At 37.3% G+C, this 22,180-nt stretch overlaps 1 protein-coding gene across 2 annotated transcripts in view; it reads left to right on the plus strand.

Annotated features, from left to right (window-relative positions):
• The window catches only part of LOC127974938 (ankyrin repeat and IBR domain-containing protein 1-like), a 34,781-nt gene extending 14,554 nt beyond the window's left edge, over positions 1 to 20,227 (plus strand). Inside the window, exons 6-21 of one of the 2 annotated variants that reach the window (XM_052578538.1) lie at positions 262 to 470; positions 2,610 to 2,698; positions 2,806 to 2,950; positions 4,554 to 4,720; positions 5,582 to 5,670; positions 5,793 to 5,923; positions 7,870 to 8,004; positions 8,151 to 8,237; positions 8,540 to 8,606; positions 8,853 to 8,998; positions 9,087 to 9,265; positions 10,500 to 10,551; positions 10,736 to 10,810; positions 14,432 to 14,543; positions 17,110 to 17,153; positions 17,244 to 20,227. In XM_052578538.1, the coding sequence (XP_052434498.1) occupies positions 262 to 470; positions 2,610 to 2,698; positions 2,806 to 2,950; positions 4,554 to 4,720; positions 5,582 to 5,670; positions 5,793 to 5,923; positions 7,870 to 8,004; positions 8,151 to 8,237; positions 8,540 to 8,606; positions 8,853 to 8,998; positions 9,087 to 9,265; positions 10,500 to 10,551; positions 10,736 to 10,810; positions 14,432 to 14,543; positions 17,110 to 17,153; positions 17,244 to 18,014 (2,498 nt within the window). In that variant the 3' untranslated portion in view covers positions 18,015 to 20,227. The remainder of the gene's footprint in view (positions 1 to 261; positions 471 to 2,609; positions 2,699 to 2,805; positions 2,951 to 4,553; positions 4,721 to 5,581; positions 5,671 to 5,792; positions 5,924 to 7,869; positions 8,005 to 8,150; positions 8,238 to 8,539; positions 8,607 to 8,852; positions 8,999 to 9,086; positions 9,266 to 10,499; positions 10,552 to 10,735; positions 10,811 to 14,431; positions 14,544 to 17,109; positions 17,154 to 17,243) is intronic. The other variant, XM_052578539.1, reaches the window with a different exon arrangement.
• Positions 20,228 to 22,180: the final 1,953 nt, after the last annotated feature.

A 22,180-nucleotide genomic window follows, 5' to 3' on the forward strand; every position in this document is an offset into this window, starting at 1 on the left:
CTTGGGGGTGTATACCAGCCATGATTGGCAGGTTTCATATCAAGACAAATAAGTGCTCTCATATCATGTGGGAAAACAGCCTTCTGAACATCTGGGTAGGTTTTTCCACCCGGAAGAACAGCTTTGTTTAACTCTCGAATCAGTTACAATTCCACTGAAAAAGGCATTTGATAGGTGAATTAATGTGTATTTTTAGAATCGTGTAGCTCTTCATTTTTTTTTTGCCATGCATACTTACCCAAGTTTCCCTTTGAAATTTAGACTGGGACAGAGAGAAACTCCTGGAAGCGTGGATGTCTAATGCTGAAAACTGCTGTCAGCGCTCAGGCGTTCAGATGCCAACTCCCCCGCCCAGAGGCTATAACACCTGGGACACCCTGCCTTCGCCCCGTACGCCTCGCACCACTCGCTCATCCATCACCTCCCCTGACGAAATCAGCCTAACCCCGGCTGATGATGATCGCTCCTTGGTGAGGGATCAGATTTGGTCCTCTATTAGTGATGTTACAACCGCTTCTGTGGAGAATGATGTACAATAGTTAGTCTTAATTTAATTAATTTTAAGTTTTGTCTCAAGTTAATTTAAACGTTTGTGAAAGTAAATGCACGAGTAGCTGGATTTGAACCGTGCATTGTGTCCAAAGCCGTGCTATTGTCACTATTATCATTAATGTTAATCAAGCAACAAAAGACAGAAAATCACTCGCTGCTCTTGACTGAATAACTTTTGTAACTTTAATCTGTTTTTAATTTACGGTTTATTCAATTTTTGTACCTAAATACTGTCGCTGCTGTTAGACCAGAACAGTTTTTCAGGTCCTGGGTTTAACTGACAATATACAATATTCAGTGATGTGGTGATATGTTCTCTGCTTAGAGTAACGTCTGGCGCAGTTTTAACCTGTACTTCTTATTAAAACCAAATAGAAAGCAAACAAGTACCATTTAATAGGCATTTCAGTTCACATGTGCAATCATACATTTGAATGCATTTTTATTCTTATTGTAAAATAATGCATCATTAGGTACCGACTGTAAACTGTCACCACGTTGTCTGACATCATTCATTTTAAAATGATTGGCTAACATTTACATTTATGCATTTAGCAGATCCTTTTTATCCAAAATGACTTACAGTGCACATACTTTTTTTTTTTTTTTTTTAACCAGTATGGGCCCTATCTTGCACCCAGCGCAATTGACTTTGTACACCGACGCATGTGTCATTCCTATTTTGCACCCGCGCAAAGCGCGCTTTTCCCTCCACAGAAGCACGTCGCTAAACTAGTGAATGAACTTGCGCTCCCTGGGCGGTTCAGCGCAAAAAAGGAGGCGTGTTCCGGCGCAAACAATCCCTGGTGCTATTTTGCTGTTCCATTAAACAATTGCGCCACTGACCAGAAAAAACCTAGTCTAAAGTCAGTGGCGCGTTGCGCGTTGTTTATTATGCTATTTTAAGGGCGCATGCTTGACCATAATGTATAGCGTGCACAACGCGCATACACTTTGCTCATGTAATCTACACAGATGCAACAGTTATTTTTGCATATCATAAATTGTTACACTAAAAAAAAATATTAACACATGAGATGACGGAAATCATTGTGGTGTATTTTGGGTGGGTTTCTCCCATCGCCATACAACACAACTTCTCTGTCTTTCACTGCTCTTACAAGAACATCAGTCTCCTCGGCTGTGAACCGCTCCTGGCGTGCGCCTGGTAAATACGCCATAATAATAGCAATCCATAATGGAACTTGCGCACCTGCTTTTAAAGGGAATGTTGGATGACGCTCTGATTGGTTTATTTCACGTTACGCCCAAACCACACCTATGAATAATGAAGCTACTTCAGACCAACCCATTTTAGATTTGCGCCGGGCGCAAGAGCCATTTATCCCGCCGGGAAAATAGCAACAGCGCCGAGACCCGCCCACAAACTTACTTGCGCTTCGCGCTTTGACACTTGCGTTTCAGATCGTTTAAATAGGGCCCTATCTGTGTTCCATGGGAATTGAACCCACAACCTTTTGCGCTGCTAATGCAATGCTCTTCCACTGAGCAATAGGAAAATTAATTATTTGGTCATTAATATTGTCTCAAAAGTCATGGAAATTCATTGGTTAAAATGTGTATGAACCTTGAGTGTTAAAATGACAGATTAGTTAAAAAGTATGTTGATTTGGACACAAACTTACCAACATATCACACAACACTGACTATAATTTCCAAGAGACCCGTAGCTTTGTGAGGCGAGCTTGGTTCATGAGCGATCAGACTCAGTATGTCGTAGCACAATCAGTTCTTTCATGTATCAATAAAAAGCCTGACCTTATAGCCTAAAAATAGGTGCATGATCACCACTTTCACAATAAAGCCACAGCCTATGCTAGAAACAAACTTGATAATTGTTAAATAAGCTCGAGGAGTTAGAGAAAATCTCTTGGCTAGTGTAGTCTGTCACTAAATGAAATGGCCAAACTTCATTTTATCAAATGTTTATAATTCTGACCCATTTTATGCTGCTTCATGTATAGAATGAATTCGACAGGTATGCCTATTATGTAGATATTTTCTCACAAATATTTTTCTTTGTTCTCCGCTGTCAGTGTGGCATTTGTATGTGTGCAGCCTCCATGTTTGAGGATCCTGTTGATATTCCATGCGGTCATGAGTTCTGCAGAGGATGCTGGGAAAGGTGAGGGTGTTTTCTGTGGAGGCTTTGATTCAGTGCTTCAGTCCCATTACAATCACTGTCAGTTCTCACTACTGCTTTAATGATCATTTGTACTTTGCCCTTGGCAGTTTCCTGAATATGAAGATTCAGGAGGGGGAGGCCCACAATATCTTCTGCCCAGCCTATGACTGCTTCCAGCTGGTTCCTGTCGAGGTTATTGAGAGCATTGTGTCCAGAGAGATGGACAAACGTTATCTGCAGTTTGACATCAAGGTATAATTACAAGATTAGATGCACATTAGTCTTAATTATGTTCATGGATACTGTATTGTATTGTTCAGTGATGTGGTGAGTTAAACAGAAAGATAGATTAAGTAATTCAGCAGTCAGTCAATATATTAGGCCCCAGTTTTGATTCAAACCCTGTGATTGTGAGTTCATAGGTGGTTTTCACAGACACACAGATCAGTCCTCAGTGGAGTTTATGTGTTTAGTGTTATTGTGAAGTCTGTCCAGAACGGTGGAGCATTGAAATGGGAGCTGAGAGGGTTGAAGTAACTGTAACAATGGCAGCTCTCATCTGAGAATGTCTGAGAATGACACTTCTCACGCTGTGGAGTCCCAAGGCTTTCATTATGTTGCCATGGAGATGTTGAATCTTCCACAGGGGCGTCTGAGCTCTGTTGTTGCCATTTTTAGGGTCAGAGTGTACTAACGGACTTCTGGAGTTGTTGGTAAAAATTAACTCAGATCCCAGCATCATAACAAGACCCAGCAAATTAGATGAAGCGAATCTTTACACTCAGAAATCATTCAGTTTCATCTGAGAATGATTAATGTTTAAGGAATAATGTACAGCCAGCTGATTATTTTATTGTAGAATAAATCCTGAGAGAAACCTGGACTATACTTTATCCTACCTATTATTTACATATACTTACCAAATAAATAGATATACACATGTGGGAATTTTACAAGTTACATTTTTAATGTATACACACCACAAATCAGAATTTTGGGGTCAATTAATACTAATAATAATAAATTATGAATAAGAGTGAATTTGGTTGATCAGAAGTGATTTTTTTTTTTCAGGTAAAATGCTGTTATTTATAACTTTATATTCATCAAAGAATCCTGATTTAAAAATGTATCATTGTTTCCACAGAAATATTAAGCAGCATAATAAGACATGTTTCTTCAAAAGTCAGCATATTAGAATTATTTTTGAAGGATCATGTGACACAAGAATGATGATATAATGGCTGATGAAAATTCAGCTTTGCCATAACAAGAATAAACTACGTTATAAATTAAAATATAAACAAGTTAATTTAAAGTGTACTTATTTCCCAATATTGCTGTTTTACTGAATTTTGGATCAAATAAAGTGGTCAGTCTTGGTGGGTACAATAGACGTATTCAAAAACACACGAACAAAAAAATTTTTGACCCCCAAACTATTGAACAGTAGAGAAGTATAATATAACAATATAAGTTTATATATTTTTAAAGAGAATTTTAAGTTACCCCATCTAACTTTTTGTATCTGTTGCTGGTTTGTTGTTCTTAAAACCAGTGATACTGTTTTCTTGCTTTTTTACTAGATCGAGAAACCATTAAGTAAAAAATTTGCTATGCTATTCAATATTTTTGTTGTTAAGAAAAAAAAGAGGACATGATATAAATGTTGCATATTGCCGTTTAAAATGGTAAAATATGCAGTTCAGTTATTTTACATCAGAATCAGAGAATTGCAGAGAGCCACATATTAAAAGATAAGGCAGTTTCTTGCATATTAAATGCCCCCCTTACTTGTTTTCTCCTTTATTATTTCTCCATCCTCCTCTTTACTGTTTTTCTTGTTCTTCTTCAGGCATTTGTGGAGAATAATCCTGCCATCCGGTGGTGCCCGCGGGCTGGCTGTGATAGAGCAGTGCGATTGGCCGGACAGGGGCCAGGTGCCAGCACCTCTGACCCTCTCAGTTTTCCTCGCCTCCAGGCCCCTGCTGTGGACTGTGGCAAGGGCCATCTTTTCTGCTGGTCAGTGCCAGTCACTGATACAAATCTCTCAAGTCATTATACCATTATACCATGTGGAATTCTGAACGAAACCTCCAGTTCACTACATAATTTAACATGATTTAAAGGAAAGATATTAATAGTAATTAAATAATATTAATCGTATTTCTAAAGGACTCATATTCTGCACTTAATTATTTTAGTAATGCAATTCTGTTAAAGATACATTGTCAAAAGGTCACACGTGTATTACATATATATAAATGAAGGAAGAATGTGTGTTTGTATGCATGTTCTGCTCACAGTGGTCTGTGGCGATGCAGCTGGCTGAGTTTCTCTTTCCCACAGCTCTGGCCCTTATGTCCCCAACACACAAACACAGACATGTACACACACCCACACAGTGGGCTCGTATCTCATCACTGCCTGTGCCAGGTCTGAGCATTGCTTTTGAGTCAGAACACCCTCCCCTCTCTCACATATTTAATCTATCTGAGTGAATATGGACTTCATCTAATACGTAAGGAGCTGCCGTTTAAAAGGCGTCTGTGGTCAACAGCCTGCCAGCATTGTTTTATTTCAGTGGTTCTCAGCTGGTATGTCACCATCCTAATTGGGTAGTAGATATCAGGGAAAATACCATGGTAAATGTTAAAAAAAGAACGTCCTGGACCTGGCGTGTACAAGGAACCGATTGAACTTGGTAAAGTACATTACTTTAAAATAAGTTAATCTTTCACTCATGTTTGACACACATATTTATCCCTACACGCCATTCCACTATCAACAACTAAAATGCATGGAATAGAAATAAAATATTTACTAGGAATGGAATTTCCTTCAAGATTAGGCCTGACATCACACTGGTGTTTCTCCCCACAGGGAGTGCCAAGGAGAGGCCCATGAACCGTGTGACTGCCAAACTTGGAAGATGTGGCTCCAGAAAGTCACTGATATGAAACCAGAAGAATGTGAGTCTGTTTTGCTGTACTTTAAGTGACTACTAAGATAAATCTCCTAAAGTAATGTTCCTACCTGTCCAAAAATGGTTTTGGACCTCAAGCAACTTTATTTCTGTCTTTTTCCATTTCAGTGGCAGGTGTAAGTGAGGCGTATGAAGATGCTGCCAACTGCCTGTGGTTACTCAGCAACGCCAAACCCTGTGCTAACTGCAAATCTCCCATTCAGAAGAATGAGGGCTGTAACCACATGCAATGTGCCAAGGTTATTTGTGTTATAATATTATGTATATACCAGGTTAAGAATGGGCGGAGTCATTGAGTTTTTCCATATCAAAGGTGTAGAATGCAGGGTTGACAAGAGAGTTGGTGTGAACTTTGAAAGTGAACAAAGGGTCAGATATGATACCAAGGAAGTTTGAAAGGGATTGACAAAAACTTTAAAATCAATACACAAATCTGAGTTTTGGCCAACTTATTTTTAAATCTCCTTTGTATGTGTTTAAGAAAATTCCCAGTGCCACTGACCAAAATGAGTGGGAGATTGTGTATCAGAACAGGTGGTAGAATAAATCTCAACAAATAAGTGATTACTGAGACCATGATGGTTGGTGATGTGACAAATAAAAGGTTTGTAGATTATAAAAATGAAAGGGCCAAGAACATAACCCTAGGGGACTCCCTGAGTGGAAGAGTTGTGTTTCTCAAAAGAGATGAAATATTATCTTCCAGTAAAAAGTAAACTGAGAGGGAATTGTACCAATATGGCTTGTGAGCCTTGTGAAGAGTAAATCAAGACTGTTAAAACTGGAATTTTGGATGAAACCCTAATTGGTAGACTCAATGTGGATTATTAGAAAGCATTGAATTTAAGTTTTGCTGCTTGTCTTTATGGCTTTTTATGCTAGGACAATCATAATTATTAAAAGGTTTGTTCACCCAAAAAGGCAATAAATTACCCTCAAGGCATCCTAGGTGTATACGACTTTCTTCTTTCAGATGAATCCAGTCCGAGTGACATAAAATTATCTTTGATCTTTCAAACTGTTTAATGAAACTCAGCGTGTGCTTCAGTCCAAAAGAAGTGAAATAAAAAGTGCACATCCAGTAAAAAAAAAAGTGTCTCACAAAGCTCTGGGGGTTGAACATCGGCCTCCTTTAGTGAATCGATGCGTTTTTGTAAGAAAAATGACCAAATTTAAAACGTAATAATCAGTTTAATCTAGTTTGTGCTCTCTGTTGTACATGGAAGCAGTTCTGGGCGGATGACGTACGAGGTCAGTTTTGCACATGGGCCGCTCAGAGGTGATGACTGCGGAAGCGCAGGGAAGAGATCAAAACAAAACAATGGTCACTAATTAGAATAATTACAAAATGAGGATTGGTAAAGAAGAATGTCAAGAGGATTTGGATATAGGCCAAAAGAAGGTTTTCCTTTGCTAAAGTAAGGAAACTTTGCTTCCTTTGCTCATGTTAACAAACGTTGGTTTTCACGAGATTAACTAGCACATGCACAACACTGACATATTACATCATCCTCCCGGAGCTGCTTCCGTGTTCTGTTGTCCAACCACCCCTGAGCAATGTGATACAATGTGATACACTTTTTTTTTTAATGGATGGGCACTTTTTATTTCACTTATGCACTGAAGCACTGCAACACCTGCTGAGTGCCTTTAAACTTGAAAGCTTAAAAAGATCAAAGACAATTTTTTATATAACTCTGACTGGATTCGTCTAAAAGAAGAAAGTCATATACACCTAGGATGCCTTGAGTAATTTATGGCCTTATTTTCATTTTTGGGTGAACTAACCCTTTAAGATTAAGATTTGTTTCTAAAGTTCTGCCTCTGTAACGGTGGATTGATATTAAATCATTAAAAAAAAATAAACTATTCAAGTTACTATTCAAAGATTCAAAGAAATGTTCAAGAAGTGTGTGTGTGGCTTAGGCAGAAATGCATTACTGTTAATTCAATCTTGATAATCCTGCAACAAGGTTACTAAACAGGGAAAGATTGCAAATACTAGCACTCCAAAAATAAAAAGTGAGAGATGGTTTCCTAGCAACACACTTAATCCTTGCTCTCAGAATCCCACAACTCCCAGTGTGATGCCTGCTAGACCGCTATATTCATTTGCTCGTGACATAAAAGTAGTCCAATGGTTTGTTTTAATGTAGGTGTTAATCAAGAATGTATGTGTGTGCAGTGCAAGTATGATTTCTGCTGGATCTGTCTGGAAGAGTGGAAAAAACACAGCTCATCTACAGGAGGTTACTACCGCTGCACACGCTACGAGGTCATCCAGCAAGTGGAGGAGCAGTCTAAAGAGATGACTGTTGAGGTACATGTATGCTCATGCTGTTTTGTCTGTAAGAGTTATTCTAGAATTTTTAATAATGAAGAAAAAAAGATCTCACAACTGTGTATGTCTGATCCTGCACATTTACACCCCTTTTTTGATCTTGTTGTTTGGTTTGTATTTTGCAGGCTGAGAAGAAACACAAGAACTTCCAGGAATTGGATCGCTTCATGCACTATTACACACGGTTTAAGAATCATGAGCACAGCTGCCAGGTAAAAAAAAAAAAAAAAAAAAAGGAGTCTAAATAAATCTGCCTGATTTGACATAGTCTCAAAATGTAATTGACTAAATGCCATGAAGTCTGGTTTGCAATGTTGAATGGCCAAAAACCGGAAGAAATCATCTGGATATAATTTAAACCAAATAACCAGCCACCATTTTTTTTTTTTTTTTTTTTTTACCTGCCATTTATGCATCATATGGTCAGTAAACAGACATTTGGCAGTCTGTGGATTGACATTAGTTGTGACATAATGACTCAGATGGTCTTTATTTGTATTATCTTTTCCAACAGCTGGAAGAACGCCTGCTTAAAACGGCCAAAGACAAGATGGAACAGCTTAGCAAAGTTCTGAGTGGAAGTAAGATGCAAAACCTCAAGCATATAATCAATGTTTATAAATTATTTCTAAGCTATGTTAATGCATGGTCAACCTTGTATCAGTTGGTAAAATGAGTGAAAGTACTCTATAGAGAATTAAACCTGCTTTTCCATTCACACAGTGATTCCTTCTACATTTAGCAGTAGATCAAGTTAAATACTTTGTGTTGTAGACTTTTTTTAAATTAGATTTTAACTCCTATATTGTGTTACTGTGTTGTTGCAGGAGAAGGCGGACCTCCAGATACTACTTTCATTGAAGATGCAGTGCATGAACTACTTAAGACTCGTCGTATTCTCAAGTGCTCTTACCCATATGGGTTCTTTTTGGAGCCCAAAAGCACAAAAAAGGAAATATTTGAACTTATGCAGGTTAGTAACACACATGGTAGTTATGGGAAATGCTTACCTTGGACGTTCTAAGTTAGTGACAACTTAATACTCTTATTCTTATTGTTAGACTGACTTGGAAATGGTGACAGAAGATCTTGCACAGAAAGTCAACCGGCCTTACCTCCGCACACCTCGTCATAAGATAATCCGTGCGGCCTGCCTGGTGCAGCAAAAGAGGCAGGAGTTTTTGGCCTCCGTGGCAAGAGGTGTGGCACCCAATGATTCGCCTGAAGCCCCTCGACGCAGGTAAGAGCCTTTTCCTGAATTACAGACCGTTTAAAAATAGTAAAAAAAAAAAAAATAATTATAATAAAAAAGCAAAATGGAAACCTTGAAAATACAATTTACAAAGTTTTAATGGTCATACTACATTTTTTTTTTTTTTTTTAGAAAATGTAAACTCTTGTTGAAAACAGAAAAAAACAACAACATATATAAAATTAGTTTTACACTATATTTTTAAAAGAAATAGAAAACAAATTTCTATGAAGTAAAAGGAATATATTTCACAGAAAAATGAACATTTTGTCAGTTACTAACCCCCCAGTGTCATTCCAAACTCGCAAGACCATCATTCATCTTCAGAACACAGATTATGATATTTTTTTAAATCCGAGAGCTTATTGATCTTCTATAGACAGAAATGCAACTGAAATGTTCAAAGCCCAGAAAGGTAGGATGCATCGTCCTAACTTTGATGTCACACAACTGATGTCACATTGGACATCGTTATAATATCATGTCACATCAGTTGTTCAACCTTAATGTTATGAAGCTACGACAATATTTTTGCACGTAAAGAAAAGAAAAAGAATGCATTTATTTAATAATGTCTTCTCTTCTGTGTCAGGCTTCAATGCGCATTCATGAGAGTACAACAACACATGCGTTTACGTTCCTCTGATTGAAAACATGGCACTGCACATCCAGGTTCTATTTCAGAACGCCGGCTTCTGCGTTAGTTGCATCATTCGCATGCATCATGATACTCTTGTGAACAAAGACTGACACATAAGAGTATAAATTGTTGATTTAAAGTCATTATTTTTGTTCTCTTTGCACACAAAAAGTTGTAGGTTGTAGCTTTATGACATTAAGGTTGAACCACTGATGTCACATGGACTATTTTAATGATGTCCGTAATACCTTTCTGGGCCTTGAAAGTTTCAGTTGCGTTACTGTCTATGGAGGGTCAGAAAGCTCTTGGATTTCATCAAAAATATCACAATTTGTGTTCCGAAGATGAACGAAGATCATCTGGGTTTGGAACAACATGAGGGTGAGTAATTGACAGAATTTTAATTTTTGGGTGAACTATCCCTTTAAGTTAAATAGGGTTAATAGGGTTTATTTTACTACTGTATTTTAGTTTAACAGTAGTATTGTATTTATTAAGTTACTTTATTTGTAACACAACTGTACCTGCAGACTAACAGTGTATAGAATCACATGGAACCTACTTTTTTGTTTGCGTTTGCAGTTTTGCCGGTGGGACATGGGACTGGGAGTACTTGGGTTTCGCTTCTCCTGAGGTAACTATTTTGTTTGGTTTGTTTTGAGACTTTGGGAATAGCTTGTGTCTACATTAAATCTACTTAGCTGGTACCTGAAGATTTGGCAGTGCATATCAGCCTATAGAACAAGATGTAGTCCTGTTGCAGCAGTTGTGAATATGTGAAGACCTGTAATGTACCGCTATTTTGTTCTAATCTAAAGATCCAGAGGAGTCATGCCTTTCTCGGGGGAATTGATCCGAGAGAGCACTATCAGTATACAGGAAGCCATCCGCAGGTATTAAAGAATCCTCATTAGAGCCCATCTCAGGAACGGCTAATCAAACAGTGGAATGGCGCCTATCATGTACACTCCATCACTTATGTCATGTACACTCCATCACTTATGTCCTTGTCCACTTTTTTTGGTCGCATGTTTTATTTGTTCTGTTCATACTCTATTGCAGGGTTATTATAATCTTGCCCAGGAGGGCCAATGCAGTGCAGAGTTTGGCTCCAACCCTGATCAAAGTTTTTGGGATCATTAGAAAATCACAGGCAGGTGACTTTGATCAGGGTTGGAGCTAAACTCTGCACCGCATATGCCCTCCAGGACAAGATTTGAATAACCCTGCTCTATTGCAGCTATTCATATATTCCAAATGATTGCGGTGCATTCCAGATTATGAATTCTGATGCCGTTCATCTGGAAAGCGAGATATTTTTCTTTTCTGTTAATGTATCCCGACACGGTCTTCTAAAAGATGCCTTTGGTGCTGTAACTTCAAAAGGAAGTTTCCTGCTTTGACTGTTCCATGAAAGGTCATGAAATATGTTTTTTGCAGACGTTCCAAGGTGAACCAGTCTACCACTTCAGTCGCTGCTCTTCTTTTGAAATCATGTATGCAGGCTATGGCACAGTTTCATTTTGCTATGGATTTATGGCTTGTAGAAAGATGAATTTTATTGATGCTTGAGCGGTGCCTCTCAGGAATGTTTTTCCTAAATGTACGTTTTCTTTGAGTATGCTGCCGTTATTGCATGCTTACTGCATGCAGCTTCAGTTTGGTAAAATTTAAGACTTTTTATTTTTATTTTTGGTAGTTTGTCGACCCATGGTGAAAATAAATTTGGAAGAAGTGCAGTTTAGAATAAGATTGGTAATTCAATCTTAAATAGATTATACTGACACATACCCCGTATTTTATCGGACTATAAGTCGCACCTGAGTATAAGTCGCATCCCACACAGCAAGCAATTTCGGCCCAGAACCGGCCCACATCTGGCCGGTGTTAAATCCATGCGGGCCAAATGTGGGCCAGATCTGGGCTGATACTGCTTGCTGTCTGGGTATCAGTCCAAATGTCATGATGAGGAAAAACATTACCGTCTCCAGCCGCAAGATGGCACTCTATGCTGCTCAATGCTCCTGTAGTCTACACTGAAAACATAGAGCGCCCTCTTGCGGCTGTAGACGGTAATGTTTTCTATCGGTTAATTTCTCTTGGTTCATTTCTCTCGGTTCCTGTCTAATTCATTTTGATAAGTCACACGACCAGCCAAACTATGAAAAAAAGTGCGACTTATAGTCCGGAAAATAGAGACGGGTCTGGCTGCAGACTTGCACTTGCACTCTCAGACTTGCACTCCCAGACACTTGTGCTTCCGCTAGCGACGTCACTTGCAGTCTTTATTATTATTATAATTCAGTAGGCATAGCCTATATGTCTTGTTGTTGACTCAAAGTATATACAGACCAGCAAATATGAACGTGCATTATGAAATGCATTAAGTGATTTTAAAAGGATCAGCTCCGTACAGGCAAGCAGACAAGTACAGAACGCAGTGCGTTAAATTGTACATTAAACATTTTCATCCTATAGAAAATCATTATAAATAAAACACATAATGTAGCTTAATGGACAATGACAGTGATATAAATGAGTTGTAGGCAGTTTATTCTATATGGAAAAATACTTAACGCGAAACTTTGCGCGTTGCGTTTATTCACCACCACAGCTTCTTGTCACCATTGGCAACATGAACGATTTGTGTCGATTGCAAATGTCACAGGTAGCAGAGAGTGAAAGTAGCGATTGCAAGTGACATTGTAATTTAGTTTATTTTTTTCGTCTTTGCCACCTGGCTACTGTTATAAAATGTTGGGAAATTCAAACAAAACGTAAAAAAAAATCTATAAAATAAAAAATAAAGACTGCAAGTGACGTCACTAACGGAAGTGCAAGTGTCTGAGAGTGCAAGTCTGAGAACGCAAGTCTGAGAGTGCAAGTGCAAGTCTGCAGCCAGACCCTCTTGGGAAAATACGGTACACTGAAATGCTATTTCATGTTGGTTTTGTAGTAAATTTTATTACAGAGTGATGATCATACTGCTCAGGCCACACCCACGGCCGCTGACGGTGATTTCTGTATTAGCATATTTCCGTCTTCAGCCAGTTGTACTGTTTTGGCTTGCTGTAATCAGAGCTGTTTTTGACAAGGTAAAAAATAATGTTTTTTACATGATCATTGAGGAAGTTTGAACCAAAGTGTTTTGCAGACATTTCACAAAGATCCTAAAGAATCATACCAACGTGTGGAAAATTGCCATCAGATTTCCCCTTTAATAATGCTGGTCACTATTTTCAATGCTGTTGCACTACCAGTCAAAAGTTTTTGAACCGTAAGATTTTTTTAAATGTTTTTAAAGAATTCTCTTTGGCTCATCAAGGCTGCATTTATTTGATCCAAAATACAGCAAAAGCAATGATATTGTGAAATACTTTTATATTTAAAATAATGAAGCCATAACTTATCATGTGGTCAAAGCTAAATTTGCAGCATCATTACTCCAAACTTCAGTGTCACATGATCCTTCAGATATCATTCTAATAAGCTGATTAGCTGTTCAAGAAACATTTTGTATTATTATCAATATTTAAAACAGTTGAGTACATATTTTTTTCAGGATTCTATGGGGAATAGAGAGAAATTATAGAAAGAAACTATTATTATTATTATTATAAATTATACTTTTATGATATTATACAATTATATAATACTTTTATTTAGCAAGGATGCTTTATATTGCCCAAAAGTGATGATAAAGATCTCTATAATGTTACAAAAGATTTCTATGTCTGATAAATGCTCTTCTTCTGAACTTTCTATTCATCTTAGACACCTGAAAAAATTCTACTCCGTATTTTTCCAATATAATAAAAATAATAAATGTTTTTTGAGCAGCAAATCAGAATATTTGAATAATTTCTGAAGGATCATGTGACCGGAGTAATGATGCTAAAACGTTCAGCTCTTTTGAAAGGAATAAATTAAATTTTAAAATATATTCAAATAGAAAACAGTTATTTTAAATAGTACAAAATATTTAAAAATTGCACTGTTTTTGCTGTACTTTGGATCAAATAAATGCAGGCTTGGTGAGCAGAAGACACTCTTATATTATATTATATTATATTATATTATATTATATTATATTATATTATATTATATTATATTATATTATATTATATTATATTATATTATATTATATTATATTATATTATATTATATTATATTATATTATATTATATTATATTATATTATATTATATTATATTATATTATATTATATTATATTATATTATATTATATTATAGTCTTCTGATGCCATATTATAGGTTTGTGAGATTGTGTTTTTTTTTTACATTATTAAAAATTATCCATAAGGGTTTTGAATGTAATAATGCCATAATTATCATTTTAATTTTGAACTATTCCTTTTTGACTTTACTCAAAGCATCTTTCTGTTAATCTGACATGACGATGCCAACAGCCTGATGCCAACAGGGTCCAGTGGGAATATAGTTACTCCTTCTGAAGCAGCTTTGAAATGCGGTTGTGTGCGTTTTTGTGTTGTAGGCGTATGCTGAGTTCCAGTACCGACGCAGACACAGGCAGCACAGGAGAGGAGACATGGCCAGCCTCCGCAGCAACACACCCGACCCTGATGACCCAGACCACAGCACTTTAGGTATATCTTCAGAGTTTTCATTTTGGTGCCCATATTTGCTGGTACATATACATATAAGAATAGTGGTGCTCCATAGTTAAAGCAGCTGCAAGTAAAGTTTCAGGATTTTTTTTGCTGTCCTCTGCACACTGGAGTAAGCAGAAATTTCACCATAAACCCATTTATCACCACTTTCTTTTGCAGTATGGACTTTTTTTGAGAAATCTATATGAATGAGGTGAATTTCTTTCACGTTGTTTGAGAAAAGATGTCTGTTAGGCCTGATGTTCTGCATATGATGATGTGGCACACTAACAACACTTTGGAAGTATGTAAATCTGACTGAATCCAAATCCAAAACACTTCTTTTGTCTTTGAAATAAGGCTGATGTGTACTGCCAAATGTACTGACAAGCATTCATGAAAACTAAAATGTACTTCATACTTTATGCCATTTCTACTGAAATGAGAGATATAAATATACAGGTGCTGGTCATATAATTGGAATATCATCAAAAAGTTGATTTATTTCACCAATTCCATTCAAAAAGTGAAACTTGTATATTATATTCATTCATTACACACAGACTGATATATTTCAAATGTTTATTTCTTTTAATTTTGATGTTTATAATTAACAACTAAGGAAAATCCCAAATTCAGTATCTCAGAAAATTGTAATATTGTGAAAAGGTTCAATATTGAAGACACCTGGTGCCACACTCTAATCAGCTAATAAACTCAAAACACCTGCTAAGCCTTTAAATGGTCTCTCAGTCTGGTTCTGTAGGGTACACAATCATGGGGAAGACTGCTGACTTGACAGTTGTCCAACAGATGACCGTTGACACCTTGCACAAGGAGGGAAAGACACAAAATGTCATTGCAAAAGAGGCTGGCTGTTCACAGATCTCTGTGTCCAAGCACATTAATAGAGAGGTGAAGGGAAGGAAAAGATGTGGTAGAAAAAAAGTGTACAAGCAATAGTGATAACTGCAACCTGGAGAGGATTGTGAAACAAAACCCATTTAAAATTGTGGGGGAGATTCACAAAGAGTGGACTGCAGCTGGAGTCAGTGCTTCAAGAACCACTACGCACAGACGTATGCAAGACATGGGTTTCAGCAGTTGCATTCCTTTTGTCAAGCCTTCAATAGAACTGGACTGCTGCTGAGTGGTCCAAAGTTATGTTCTGTGATGAAAGTAAATTTTGCATTTCCTTTGGATATCAGGGTCCCAGAGTCTGGAGGAAGAGAGGAGAGGCACACAGTCCATGTTGCTTGAGGTCCAGTGTAAAGTTTCCACAGTCAGTGATGGTTTGCGATGCCATGTCATCTACTGGTGTTGGTCCACTGTTTTCTAAAATCCAAGGTCAACACAGCCATATACCAGGAAGTTTTAGAGCACTTCATGCTTCCTTAGTTGTTAATCATAAAAATATAATACAAAAATAAAAGAAATAAAAATGTGAAATATATCAGTCTGTGTGTAATGAATGAATATAATATACAAGTTTCACTTTTTGAATGGAATTAGTGAAATAAATAAACTTTTTGATGATATTCTAATTATATTACCAGCACCTATACATTTAAGCAGAGCTGTACTTACACATTTGTACTGATGAAGTTGCCATTTAGTAGATTTTGGATATATTAACTTTAAATGTAATATAACGCTGTTTAAAATTATATAATGATTTCAAATATAAAACATTTCATTCGACATAATTACAAAGTGCAAGTGTGTTGAGAAACGGTCATGAACGAGCAAGTACATTTAAATAGTTTTTTAATTGTTTAATTAATATTATAGTATCTGCGGTACAGTTTTTGAAATATACTTTTAAGCTTTGAAGTGTACTATTAATTGTGCATTCAATACAGGTAAATGCACATTTTTCATAAAAGATAGTTCAGATTAAGTACATTTACTTGTTTGATTGACCAGTTTAAATTAGTGCTGTCAAATGATTAATCACATCCAAAATTGTATCCCTGATTTTTGTGAAGTTTTGCATCAAATATTTGCCATGTATATTTGGATAGACAGATGCCGACTTGAGCTCTTTACAGTAAGGTCTAATTTGTCAATATTAGTAATTGCATTAACACGAAATAGCAATGAGCAATATATTTCTACAGGATTTATTAACCTTTGTTAATGTTACTTGGTGAAAATTTTCATATTCATGTTAGTTCCCATGCATTACTGTTTGATTTTAAAATGTATTAGATGTTGAGATTAATAAATGCTGTTCATTGTTAGTTCAATTTAACTGATGTATTTAACAAATGTTATCAGATGATACCTTATTGTAAAGTGTTACCGAGCTCGACTACACAAAAACACCTATAAAGATACTCAAGGTCACACTACCGATGAAAAATTTATGGCTGAAGGAAATACTCAGTGTGGTAACTAAGAAATCATGGCTTGCAGTGGGTATCAAATCCTTGCGTTTTTCGCAGCATCATTATAGATATCAATGATTTTACAGTGAGTATATAAAAAAAAGCTTTAAAAAAAGCAATACTGCTTAGTAATCAAACGAAGCAAAAGATTTTCTATTTCTCTTCTCTTACAGATGCACAAGAATTTGGTGGTGGTCAGAGATCGGGTTTGCCCATGGTGAGTTGAGACCCTTTTAACAGAAGTTCTATGGTGGAAAGTCACAAATCCTCCGCTGGGAGTAACGGAGTCTTATCTTATTCCCTTCAGCTTCACGGTTCTCTAGATGAGGATGATCCCAATATCCTGTTGGCCATCCAGCTTTCTCTGCAGGACTCTGGGCTGACTGCAGGCGGTGCTGGCATTGATGCTCAAGAAATCCTCACAAACGAAGCATCTCTTGGGGCCATCGGAACATCCCTGCCCACACGGCTGGACCAAGTGCTGTGTGAGATAGACGTGCCCCGTGCTGCCCTGAGCAGCTCTGAGCTGTTAGAGGTGGGTGACAGCCTAAAGAAGCTAGGTAATATCAGTGGCCAGAATGTCCCTCCGCGTTATGACAATCTCAACAATCCTTCCTGTGATGCCACTGAGGGCCCCTTTCAAGCTCCTTCAGGACATACGGAAACCTCTGATTTCAGTTCAGACAACGCCAACCTTCTAGGCAACATCATGGCTTGGTTTCATGACATGACTCCGCAGAATATCAGTTTGGTTCCTTCGGCTGGTGATTTTGGCGTCCAGTCAGCGAGAATGATGACAGAGCCGACCGAGTGCGCCATTCAACAGTGGACATCGGGGGGCGATAGAGAGGCGGAGCACGAGTTTGACTCCGCTATCGAGCGTGAGCCCGTCAGGCCCACACAGTTAGACCTGGTAGGTCTCCATATGTGTCCGGTGCCTCCTGCGCCGTCCGTCGAGTTGGGCGAAACTCCAAGCGGTTTGAATCCGTGTCACTCCGACACCCCAAAATGTGATTCGGACCCTGACCAGCCTAGCAGTAGCTCCCCTGAATGGGAGGGTCAAGTACATCTTGTATGAAATACTGACTTCACTTAGTAGCTAAGGCACTTTTTTGATGAAGTAGCTGAACCCGAGGAACAAGATTAATCATGACGAGAAGCTTTGCATTGTCAGATATGTAGTTTTTGAGTATCCGCTCAGGCCTTTGTGCTTACGAGGCATGTGTTGTTTGCTCACTCAAAAACTCGTTCCGATCCTGGAGTGTTTAACACTTTTTAAAGAGTCAGCAACTGAACCAGAAAGCGCTATGCAGGCGTGACAGGAAGTGAGATAGTCTGAAAAATCTACTATTTAGTACAGGATGGTATTCAGCGCAAGTTCGACTGATGTAAAAGATACTGTAGGTGCCAAAAAACACTGGCTAGCACATGCCGAGTGGACAGTGTGCTGATTGTGCCTGCTGCTGAGGGCCTAGCCGCCCTATCAAGTACACTATCCTTCCTTTAAACTAGACCTGTAGTATTAGAGAAGTGCACAACAGCATCATGCTCAGAAGAGCTGGGCTGATAATCACAGTAACTAAAAGAAGAGTAATTCTAGTTGCAGTCGACTTTTCTTTTTCTGGTCAAACGTAATCACTGTAATCCGTCACCGGCTAATTAGAACAGGAAAGTACCGGCGAGTTTAAACGCCGCGCCGGATCTGGAAAACGTTTCGTCTTTGCAACTTATCACAGTGCCTTTTCTGTGAAACTTCTCTTTATCTATAGCCGCTCTCTTGTGCTCGAAGCCCAGAGTGTGGGAAGTTTCAATACACATCTTACTTGTACTTTCAGGTGGCGGTTAAGCAAACTGAGCTCAATGTTTTTTTTAAATACATTTTTATACACGTTCGGTTGTCCTTTAGCATGCCTCTGGCCTCTTCTCCCAGGTTGTTTAAATGAACTTGGACTTATTTGCGGATTGACTCGATCTATATTTAATAAGATGCTATTCATTGTGTGTTAAGATGTGATTTCCACATGGCCACATCTAAAAATGTAATTCTCAAATTTAAACATGTTAAAATCTGATGATTTCCTGGTGCATCTCTTATAGAAATGTTAGATTTTTTTTTTTCTCCTAGAATATCTAAGAACAGTCAGAAGCTGTTTTAGCTTCAGATTTACATATGGTGAAACTCAACCACAATTATTATTTTTTTTTAATACAATAATTTAACTGTGGTATTTCTCTACAAAAAATGGTGGAAATTAATTTTCGATTTATTTAAAATTGAATGTCCTTAAAAATGAATGAATATATGAATATGATATATATATATATCAAACCGTAATAACACCGTGCCACTTTTCAATATTTGCTTATTACTTAAAACGTGTCTGCAGAAATAATTGTTCAAAGCCTTTTAAACGAATTAACCGAATGTTTTTGATTTTTCAATTTTCATTGCGAACACCTGCCCATCTTTTCATCTGATGTAACCACTAAATCGCAAGTTTTAAGCACTTCAGAAAATTTGCACAAAATTAGCTAACGTTTTTCAGCTATGGAATAACAGGTTTTAGCTCATAGGTTTGCCGTTATATTAGCGTTTTGAGTGAGCACGCCTGATGTTATCCTGTGGACTTGATGTCATATGTGTGTTGATTCTGACCTAATGTCCGGATGAAGTATTGCACTGCATAAACTGAAAATGAAGGCAAACCTGTCCGTTAAAGGGTATTTTGGGATCATTCCATTCATTAAAGTTTGGGGGAGTGCACACATAATTTTTTTTTCTGGATTTACAGTTTGTATGTGTGATCGAAATGGGTTAAGCTCACTAAATCACAGTATTTCTTCAGACTAATGTATTTCTCCCAAGGTAGAGGTGGGGCTAATGTCTGTTTAAATGAAGCATATGGTAAATCTGTCCAAACTTGACAAAAAAGAAATAAAAAATAGCGATTGACAGAAGTTGTCCTGTATGTGACAGTATGCTGTGCATTGAGTAATTATAATAAATATAGATCATGTTTTCTTGACAAAAGACAGTTCAAGTGTCAAGGCTATTGTTTGGGGGATTGGGTGGCTATTGTTTGTTGGGGTGTGGGGGGGGGGGAGGGGGCACATTTTGTAACCCATTACAGATTTTATATTATTAAGCACCTAATCATTGATATGGTATTTGCACTTTCATAATCTTTACTTGATGCATTCCCAGTTTATATGGAAAATACAAATGTGTGATGATTGGCCAATGAATTGGACCGATTTGAGTGTGAATCTTAATAAAGTTGCTAAGACAAATTCAGTTGTAAAAGTGGTAGTATTCTTTGAGCACAAAACAGTGAAAGCCCATGTGCAATGATAATAATAATAATAATAATGACATGTTTTATAAAAACTTTGCCTATATTTAAAGGCAAGGTGAGGCTACAAATATGATTTTCCAATCCTTCTAATTGAGATTAAGTTCAAGTGGAAATGTATTACAGTGTCATCTTGTCTTGAGCATTAGCTCCTCTGATGCATGCAAACAGAATAACACTTTCAGGCAAAAAAAAAAAAGTTTAATCCCTGTTTTATTTGACTGTATATTCTAATAAAGAGCACAAACAGCAGTTTTATGTAAAGAAATTTGATAATATTTGGGGTCAGTTTATGCATTACTTTTCTATCAGGCACATGCGGAATGATTGTGGCCAAAAGAAAATGCATGAATTATGTGTCTATTTATTGACTTGGTCTGATGCCTAGGGGTCTAAAGTTAGGGGAATACCATGAGGTCACAAGCACAGTGACTTTGTTGAATAAAATGTCAGATGGGAGGAAATGTCTATATTTGCAAACTGCTATTTGTGAGGGCGGTTTTATCATCTTGTGATCTAAATGTCCGATTTAGGACCAAGAAGAATTTACTTTTTCATAATTCACGGGCAGTACTACAGTATTTGGATCTGTAAGCTACATTTAAACATGCATTGATATAATTATTACCAAATATATTTTATATAATGTAGTAATAAACCAAGCATTTTTATTTTTTTTTAAATAAGAAAGAAAAGCATGCACACTATAAAAGCTGTCATTCACCAGCGGTCCAGTAGAGAGTAGTAAGTTCCCAGAAAATGAGGGAAGGTTTCGCCACATTTCTTTGAATTGCTCTGGCACGAGGGCGTCTGTGTTACTGGCAAGCATTGTTGGCACTCTCCGTCCCAGACTCATGGAAGCGATTCAAGACATCATTTAGAGGAGGAGGAGGAACACTAAGGTTCCTCAAGAGGCCATTAAAACATGTCAGCAGAACATCCTGCATTAGATTCCCACAGTCAAAACGAATTCATGGTAAATCATGTCGTTTTGAAAGGCACATGAAATTGCTGCTATTGTATTTCTGTGTTTATGGAGATGCATCTCTCATGTTTGCATGGGGCTATTTATAACTGATTACAAAATAGTTTGACAGTCGTTTGTTTGGTTCTCTGGTGTAGCACAGACTTTTCACTTGGCTCAGTTGGAATTGATACCACAGGAAGCATTTTGGTCACTTATGGAATTCTAGAAACAATAATTCTCACATGAAAATCGCTTTGATTCTAGAACTGGGCTGAACTGTTGTCAGTCATGCAACACTCATCCATCTATTTTTTCATTAAATGGTTCGGAATCACATATTTGTTCACTTTCTAGTATTACTTCATTTTGAGACTCTATACATGATTCAAGATCATTTTTTAAAGTAAAAAGCCCCGCGGTGAACTGAGAAGTATTGTGCTTGACTCCTACTAAGTGATCCATTCATATCGGGAATGAAGGTTTCCAGACTGTCTGAATGGTTACTGTAATATGAGAGAGATGTCTGAGTCCTTCTCATGAAGTTTAAACAGATAGTCCTGACAAGGCATCTCGCTGGAGGATGTTATCATAAGGATTATCCAAACTTTGATGGCTGTGAGGCATCGTTCGGTAATAGCACAACAGAAAAGCAGCCAGATAAATGAATAAAGGATGAATAAGAATGAATACTTGTCTCAGCGAATTAAGGAAATCCCAAAGATCTTATCTGGTTAATGATTACACATCCTTTGAGACTAATATTGAGTCAATATTCCATGTTGTATGTAAGGATAGATACAATTTTTGGCAAATTTAGTGTTCCATTTAGTTTAGGTTACAATGTATGTATTTATTTGCCATTTGTTTTTGGATTATTGTTGGTTTTGTTTTTGGATTATTGTTGGCTTTGTTTTATTTTGTTTT

Source organism: Carassius gibelio, chromosome B16, assembly GCF_023724105.1.
Source record: "Carassius gibelio isolate Cgi1373 ecotype wild population from Czech Republic chromosome B16, carGib1.2-hapl.c, whole genome shotgun sequence".
NCBI classification, from domain to species: domain Eukaryota; kingdom Metazoa; phylum Chordata; class Actinopteri; order Cypriniformes; family Cyprinidae; genus Carassius; species Carassius gibelio.